Source organism: Loxodonta africana, chromosome 3, assembly GCF_030014295.1.
Source record: "Loxodonta africana isolate mLoxAfr1 chromosome 3, mLoxAfr1.hap2, whole genome shotgun sequence".
In the NCBI taxonomy this organism is placed as follows: domain Eukaryota; kingdom Metazoa; phylum Chordata; class Mammalia; order Proboscidea; family Elephantidae; genus Loxodonta; species Loxodonta africana.
In genome coordinates this window covers 165124735-165133854 of record NC_087344.1, presented here as the reverse complement: position 1 = coordinate 165133854, position 9120 = coordinate 165124735, and the positions used below count along the sequence as shown (strand labels likewise).

The 9120-nt window shown below is 36.0% G+C and overlaps 1 protein-coding gene across 5 annotated transcripts in view; it reads left to right on the top strand.

Moving 5' to 3' along the window:
- CEPT1 (choline/ethanolamine phosphotransferase 1) overlaps window positions 1–9120 on the top strand; it is a 60985-nt gene that overhangs the window by 30482 nt on the left and 21383 nt on the right. For 4 of the 5 annotated variants that reach the window (XM_023547457.2, XM_003409571.4, XM_023547459.2 and 1 more), the window contains exons 5-8: window positions 1377–1461; window positions 7272–7403; window positions 7867–8025; window positions 8546–8671. In XM_023547457.2, the coding sequence (XP_023403225.2) occupies window positions 1377–1461; window positions 7272–7403; window positions 7867–8025; window positions 8546–8671 (502 nt within the window). The remainder of the gene's footprint in view (window positions 1–1376; window positions 1462–7271; window positions 7404–7866; window positions 8026–8545; window positions 8672–9120) is intronic. The other variant, XM_064282421.1, reaches the window with a different exon arrangement.

Genomic DNA, 9120 nt, shown 5'->3' with positions numbered 1-9120 from the left:
TTCTGCTGTAGGAAGTGAACCCCCTTGCTACTGTTGACATCTGTCTTTTTTAGACTGATTACTTTTTTTTGTTGTTTTTAATTTACCTTCTTGGATAAACTATTCACTTTATTCAAAAACTACCGTTATAAAAAAAGATAAGTAGTGAAAAGTTGTCTTCCTATCCTTATCCCCCAGTTTCCCAGTTTCCATACTGTCTTCCCCAATAGGTGACCACTTAGTTTGTAATGTATCCTTCCAGAAATTTGTTATGCAATTACTGGCAAAAATAAAAATATTATTTTTCTTTTTTACACAAAAAGTAGCATATACACCATTCTGCAACATTTTTTTTTTTTCACTTAATGTATTTTGGATATTTTTCCATATCAGTATTTAGGGGAGTTGCCTCACTTTTTTTTTCTTAAGCTGCAAAATATTTCATTTTTTATAGAAGTACCATAATTTATGTGGTTACACTTCCTCATTGAGGGATTTTTTAAAAAAATGTTGCTGTTATAAATAATACTACAATGAAGAACCTTGTACAAATATTTTGTGCAAGCATATCTGTAGGATAAATTCTCAGAATCAAAATGCATTTGGATCCAGTAATCTGAGAATGATAACCACAAGATTATACGAAGTACTAGTCTACAGAAGGAAAGGAATACCAGTTTATGCTTTGCTTTGCTCCTCAATCTTTTTGCTGATACTCTTTTTTTCAGACTTTCAGACTTCTAGTTTCTGCTGCCCCGTTTTTGCATCAGGTTTATCTCTTCTCGACTGTGAGATAATGTTCAGCAACCCCAAAGCTAATTCCTGGCTTCTTCCAGGTTATTCTTTCCAGAAATCTTAGGGTAGTTGACCTAGTAAGGATAATAATTTGATTAAGAATTGGGTGAAATTTTCACACATACACCATAGCAAGATATCTAAAGGGCAGTCAGTTTTGCAAGGTCTCAGTCATTTATGTTACTTTAGTGAAAGCTCACCACTCTTTCCACCTAATACTACAAAGCACTTGTTTCCAGATTTCATATTATACAGCAGTGCAGTGTAATCCTCTGCTTGACATTCGAAATTTATCTCCAGCTCCCATTTGTTTGGTGGGAAAGGTTAAGCTGTAGTTTCAGCCCAAGTTCAATGAGTCAGAAATTTCCTTTGGAAAGGAGGGGTTTTTATTGCTCTGTGAAATTCATCAAATTAAAAGGCTCTGGATTTTACTTGATTTTGTTCATAACAAATTTTTGATGCCTCCTTTCCCCCTTTCCTCAATATTTGAGATTTTTTTTCTATTGTGCATGATAGAGGAATGCTGCTAAGCTTGAAATAATTAACTTGAAGTTGTTTTGAGTAATTCTGCTTTTTTTTTTTGGCTTTTTGTACCTAATCAGAATTGATGTGACTGAAGTGCAAATCTTCATAATAATCATGCATTTGCTGGCGGTGATTGGAGGACCACCTTTTTGGCAATCTATGGTAACTGTTCACATTGCGTACCCATGTAATGCATGTTGTCTTTTGCTTGTCTTTTCTAATATAGTATAATCCAGTTAAAGGATAATATGTAATTATTTTATTCTTTCTGAAGGTGAAAAGTCACAGCAATGGTAGGACATAAACTTCTCTTTAGGGCATGATACATTTTACTGCGTGGAGTTATGTGGTGCATTAGATCCATTCCAGGACTATTGTTTTTGAAGGCTATTGAGAATCTGAGTTATTATTGTCATCTTGTCTAACAGATAAGGAAACAGCAGATGGTACAAAAGTTGACAAACCAGTGACCAGATTAAGTCAGATCTTTCATTCTCCTTCTGGACTACATGAGCCTACTAGTTTTTCTGTCGTATACTTAAAGCTACGTAACAAATTTGGGGTACTAAATTAACCCTGACCCCAAAACAGCATTAATGCTTATTGAAACCAGTCCCATGGGATTATTTTAATAAGTCAGAACCTTGGTTTTCAACCTGACCTGTAATATAGTTACCCCTCCCTGGCACAAAATTTTTCCCACAAAATTCTGAGAGGGATAATATAACATGGGAGCCAAGAGTACAAGGTCTGGAACCAGGCTGGCTGAGTTTGATCCAGGCTGCACTGCCTACTGTGGACTTAATCTGTTATTTAATTCTCTGTGGCTTAGTTTCCTCCTTTGTAAAATGAGGACAATAATGCAGTGAAACCTGTGAGAGCTGGAACTTGTCGAGACTGCCTTGGTTTTCTGAGTCTCACAAGTTTTCCATCTTTGATAAGGTGCAGTCTTACCACTTTTCCATCTGTCCTTTCAGTGGAAAACATTTGAATTTTCCTTCTCTGGCAAGTTTCTGCCTTACACAGGTTCCAGCTTCCACAGGTTTTACTGTAGTACCTATCTCATAAGGTTATTTTGTGAATTGAATGAGGTAATATGTGTAAAGCACTTAGAACAGTGCTTATCAAATAGTAGGCACTCAGTAAAAGCTGTTGCTGCTTTTATAATTGGAACGTATTCTTCTACATTTGAGTCTAAGTAGTTTCTACTCCTTGGTCATCAGTTAACTGCTGATTGCCACCACCACCCCTTCAGAATACAGTATCCATAATTCATTTGATGGAATCAAGTATAAGGGAAATTTACTGAGCCAAAAATTCCTCTTACATAACTCATTTTATGCCAGTAAATTAGGTACTTGAGGATGTGTAATTAACACATTTCCTTAATGCCTTTTGTTAGGGAGGTGGCCATGAGGAAGGAGATGAAGGAATAAAAATAATCTACAGTCAACCTGGAAATTCTGAAACTATTCTGCTATGTACATAGTATATATTTCTCTAGAGACCCTATTGACTTTTGAGACTAATATATAGGAGAGATGAGAATTTTATTACTTTTGCTCGCTAATAGATTAAATAGTCTTATTTTAACAATTTAGCCTTATAGGCAGGAAAGAAAACATAATCCCAAAACCAGATCATAAAACCTAAAGGATCCTACCCACACTCAAATTTTTTATATCCCTGGACTGTATTAACCATTATTTGCATAGGTCTTAATGTCTTCCACCAAAATTTTCTCCATAAAAGTTATTTTGAATATTTTTAACATACATGAATTACCTGTGAAGTTTCAGGATACCACTATCAAAAAAGTGAAATTTCTTGATTATCTGAAAACAAGTCAGAATCTGGTTTATGTATTTAATTATCCTTTTAAATGTGGAGATGCATAAAACATTGTTGTGAATGAAATTATGCATATACATATGTTATACACGTATCTTTATTTCTTAGGTGGTGCCTGGCAATGAATTTACTAAAGGTTGCAGTTAGTTTATGTTGAGTTTTTTGTTTGTTTTCATTTTTTTAAAGACATTTTCATGCACAAAAATTGGTGCATGGTTTATACATTGCAAGAAACAAACAAAAAACCATTTTGTATATTACTTCCCCAAAAGAATATTACCTTTGGAATGTCTTGGAAGTATATTCAATCATATCATTCTTTTTTAAAAAAAGGAGACTGTCATCACTTTGGAAGAGACCCACGTATAATCCACTCATGATTACTTTCACTGGCATTTGAGTCTTTTAAATCTAGTAGTTGGTAAAATATATATCAAACTATCAGATTCCAGTTTAGGCAACTGAATGAGGTGAGGTTTCAGGATTCATTAGGTAGGACTTCACGAACATGTAGTTTAACTTTTATTTCCTCTCATTCTTAAAATGTGCCCTTTAAAAAGTATCTTACACCTAAATAATTCAAGCATGTTGATTTTCCATGAACACTTGGTGGAGACTAGTATCTGTGTTAACATTTGCTATATTTTGGTGGAATTTATTTATACTAAATTTACAAAGAGGCTTTCCTATACTGTTTGGAAGAAAGTCACTAATCTCAAAATAATACTTTCTATTTCTGCTTAAATTTACAAACCCTATAAAAAAATATGCCCATAAGAAAACTAGTCTACCAGCTTAATAATTATTAATAATTGGTTAATTCTGTATTAACCCAAATGACTGAACCAAAACATATATCCCTTATAATCTGGTGAAGGTGTTGAGAATTTAAGATAGTATTTTTCCACCTCTAACCTTTTTGAAAATTAGATTAGACTGATACTATTTGGGTGCATTATTTCATACCATGAATCCCGAGGGTTTTCCTCTGGCTTATAGGGCAGACTCCGTGACCTACCAAAACCAAGCCCATTTTCATCAAGTCAATTCCAATTCATAGTGACCCTATAGGACAGCATAGAACTGGCCCATAGGGTTTTTAAGGTTGTAAATCTTTACAGAAGCAGACTGTAAAGCAGACTTTCTCCCACAGAAAGATGGGTTTGAACCCTCACCATTTGGTTGGCAACTGAGTGCCTCAACCACTGTGCCACTAGGGCTCTTTCCATGACCTAAGAGAGCTCTTACTCTTCCCAGGTCTGGAAGACTGCAGAAACTCTGGGTAGGTCTTAGGTGAATGTGTTTTCAATATGGCTGTCTGGCTATTTCTATAGAGTGGGTGCACTTTGGCCACCATGGATGAGTTCCACAAAATAATGCCAAAAAGAGCACGATCGGGAAAAACAGAATGTGCCCACCTGCCTTGATTTTGAGTGTGGGGTGAAAATGGCAATACTTTAGTGCTTTTTAGTTGTGGTTTCAGTTGGCACCAATATTTAAGGGATTAGCTGATGAGGCTTGGGATTCCTCTGCAACTCTCCCTTCACTTTGCCTCATATTTTCTTGTAGCTAGCTTCCTTTATTGTGGGGACAAGATATTTCTTCATACTCTCAAAACAGTAATTCTCAAGAGAAAGTACAAGAAAAGGAAAAGATCTTAATATTCCTTCAACAAATGTATATTGAGCACCTGCAATATCCAGGGCTCTGCATAGAAAACAAAAATCAATCAAACAAAATCCTATACTCAGGAGCATTTGTTTTGATGTATGTAACTTGCATAGGACAGAACCGATGAGAGCCTAAGAGTGTTTATGGTAATTTGCTTGTAGGTCTATAGCTTGCTTACTTGCTTTGTGGTCCAAGCCACATACTAATTGCCTGGCTTTTTTAATGTTCTCTATTTCTTCTTTCAAAGGGCAACAGTTTCCATGACCCTAAAGCAGTTTCCCCAGATTCCAGATATAGTTGTGATGCCCGTTCAGTTCAATGTGCCACAGATTACTGTTACCCAGAGCTGGCACTCATTCAGTACCTGGCTCTAATACCGGGATGGCCCCTGTACTAGATTGATGCTTCTTTTGGAATCTAGGGGAGTATAGTATTTCTCCCTTTGCCAGAGAGGTCCTTTGTCTCTGTGGAGGGAAGAGGGAGGGGAGAGGACCAGGAAACTGGCCAGAATATTGAATATCAGTCAGGTGCATCAGATTTAGATTGTAATATCCCTGGTTTCCTGAACTAGAGCAGAAAAAATGTCTTGGAGCCCAAAGCAACCATAGTGTTAGTTTTCTCGTCTGTTGAAAACAAGTTTTGAATTTGGGGTGTAAGCACTGGAGATGATTAGGGAAGGAGGAAGGCCATTTAGGATACTCCATAAAGTACTGGACTTGATTTTTAAGTTGACCTGTTTCATTTTAGAAAATTAAATACTACCACAGTACAACTTGAATTTGAGCAGTCTCAATTTCAGTTTTTTGTTTTTTTTTTTAAGAGTTGCAGTTTTGTAAGAGGTCATAGAGTTATGTAAACAAGCTGAGTTCTTCAGAGTTTTGAAGAATTGGAGTATCTAAACATTAAGATTATTGTTTGCCAAAAATCCCCTAAAGCTGAAGTTTTATGCATGCATGAAAAAAGGATATGTCACATTTCCTACTTGATTTTTAAACTGTAGACAGATGACAGTCATAGAAAGTAAGCAGCCCTAGTTAAAATGTTTTTATTTTAAGAACTCATGGCCTGCGTTGTGGGCTTTTGCTATCTTGTTCCTATAGGATTTGTATCTAATACTAGAATATATATTGAATTTACTGTTGTTTCCTTATCCATCCATATTGGACAAAATTTGAAACTTTAGAAAGGCTAAAACCAAAAAAAAAAAAAAAAAGAACCCATTGCCATCAAGTCAATTCCAACTCATAGCAACCCTGTAGGACAAAGTAGAACTGCCCCATAGGGTTTCCAAGAAGTGCCTGGTGGATTCGAGCTGCCAACCTTTTGGTTAGCAGCCGTAGTTCTTAACCACTACACCACCAGAGTTTCCCAGAAAGGCTGAAGGGAGGTACAAAAGGAAGAAAATCTTAAATGATTTTTAAAAATTTAGTACAAGTGTATTTCCTTTTAAATGTTAAGATATCGTGCTTTCAAGATTAAATACCTGATCTTGATGCACTCAGCCGGCCTTACTTTTAAGTAATCAATCCATATTTTTGGTATAAAAAATCAAAAACCAAACCCATCGTTGTGGAGTCAATTCTGACTCATAACGGCTCTATAGGACAGAGTAGAACTGCCCCCTAGGTTTTCCAAGGCTAAGGGATTTGAACTGCCAACCTTTTGACCTTTCATTTACAAGCAAGCTCTTAACAACTGCTCCACCAGGGCTCTGTTATTTTCAGTATAGGACTCTACAACTGAGTAGCCAAAATGTTTACATGCGAGTTTTCCAAAGTAATATATTCCCATGCTGAAAATAGGAATATATTATTTACTTCTGAAAAGTTACATGTTAACATTTTGGCTACTGAGTTGTAGAGCTGTGTTTGAATGTGCTTGATGTGTTTTTTCTCATATATGAGTGCCTTCTCAGTTGCCCTCTGCTTTTGCCCTAACAATTTGGAATTGGGAAGTCTTTGGAGTAGAACTGTTCCATTCTCTAGTTTGTAAATTTTCTAGTCTAATTGCAAATATTTTTTTTATTTTATGCTCCATACTTTCACAATTAGTAATAAACCACAGATTTCGAGGTAGAATTCAAAAAATGCAGAAAGAAAAAGACAAGGTACATTCCTTCTACAAAAAGGTCAGAAGACAACTTGGTTCACTGTTGCCAGACCTCTGGGATACATTAGGTGATCCTTACATAGCTGCTGGTACACAAATTAATAAAGTTGGGTCAGTTAATTTGTAAAGGTTGGTGTCAGGAGAAGTGAGATGAATTTCTACGTTGCCTCATGTCTTGAGACTTGTTATGTACTTATAATGGAAAGGAGAGGGAAATTTTTTATGTATTTACTAAACTAGAGGGAAGGGAGAATATTTGGGAATATGAATGAAATATTTGAGAGTACTGTCTTATGTTAATTTGAATATATTTTAATTGTTCTCTCTCTCTACCATTAAAGATTCCAGTGCTGAATATTGAAGTGAAAATTTTTCCTGCGCTTTGTACTGTAGCAGGGACTATATTTTCTTGTACAAATTACTTCCGTGTAATCTTCACAGGTGGTGTTGGCAAAAATGGATCAACGATAGCAGTAAGTATATCTTTAAGATTTCTAATGATTGTTTATGCTAAGACTTGATTTTGTGGTGGCTTTGTTTATTCATTTGAAATGTATAAAATCATCTGTTAGAGTTTCTGCCTGGCCAAAAAAAAAAAAGTCCAAAACTTCTCAGGTTTATTTGTCCGTGCGTACATTTATATGTTTATATATGCATATATTTGTGCACACACACACACATACACTTATATACATATATATGAAAAAAGTATGAATGCTTTATAAAATAAGCCTGGTCTATTGAGTGAAATCCTCAGTTTGTGCCTAACCTGTCCATGCTGCTACTTTTCTCTAGCTGTTCTGGTGCTCACTGATAGAAACTGCTGGCTGTTAGGCACCATGCAGTTCTCCACGGTCTGAGTTGAGCTGCCTTTCAGCAGATCCATGTAGTAACTGATGAGTGGATACTATTATCTCTTCTCTTTTCACTGTACAGGGAACAAGTGTCCTTTCTCCTTTTCTCCATATTGGATCAGTGATTACATTAGCTGCAATGATCTACAAGAAATCAGCAGTTCAGCTTTTTGAAAAGCATCCCTGTCTTTATATACTGACATTTGGTTTTGTATCTGCTAAAATCACCAATAAGCTTGTGGTAAGCATCCAGGTTTTGTTTTGTTTTTAACTTTTGTCTGATTTTGGTTTTATGGCCGTAGTTTTCATTCCGTAGCATCTGAGCAGTCCTGAAGTTTGCTCTCCTGCAATCAGAATCTCTTCCCATCAAGGTGGGAACTGTTTCTGCTCTTTTGTGACACTACAGCTCAAGGTTACCAGAAGCTCCTTGAGTGTCTACAGTTTTTCTCCCTTGTATCCACAGTTTAATTTGGTCATTTAGTTTTATCTGCTGTCTCCAGCCTCATTGTGGACACTCAAATTAAAGCTCCTGGTGAAAAGCATCTTTTGGAGGCTTATTTGACATGGTGTATATCCCTTTCTATGGGGCATATAACTCACACATATACTTCATGTTGTCGACAAATTTTTAGTTGTAGGAATTCAGATATTGCTAACTAATTCTTAAAACTTGATATTTGAGCACAATACTGATTTACTCTGTAGCTTACAATTTTTCTAATATGAAAATGCGTACATCGGTGATTCTGTTTTATTCATAGGTTGCACATATGACGAAAAGTGAAATGCATTTGCATGACACAGCATTCATAGGTCCAGCACTTTTGTTTCTGGACCAATATTTTAACAGCTTTATTGATGAATATATTGTACTTTGGATTGCTCTGGTAAGTATTATACTATGTCTTATTTCATGATCAGTAGGCTACTTGTTTTCTTGTTTCAGTGCGTCAGTCGTGAGAGATAGATAATATAAAGATTTGGAATGTCAGTCTTGCCTACCTCAAGGCTCATAAATTCCAAATTTCGGACAGTGTGGGCCAATGGCCTATTTCCATAAATGACCTTTTATTGGAACACAGCCATGGCCATTCATCTATGTATTATCTGTGGCTGCTTTCTTGCTATAATGGCAGAGTTGAGCAGTTGTAACGCCTACTGTTTCTCAAAGAGTTTGTTGACCTTTGGTGTAAAGGAAAGATCCATGAGGAAATTCAGTCATTAAATTGTATTTAATTGAAGGTGAATCTGGAGAGAGAAGAAGAAAGTTAGAGGCCATTCTTCTTTACTTTCAGCAAGGGTCTAAGCAGGTCCTGAGAATCTAATTGTATTTTTT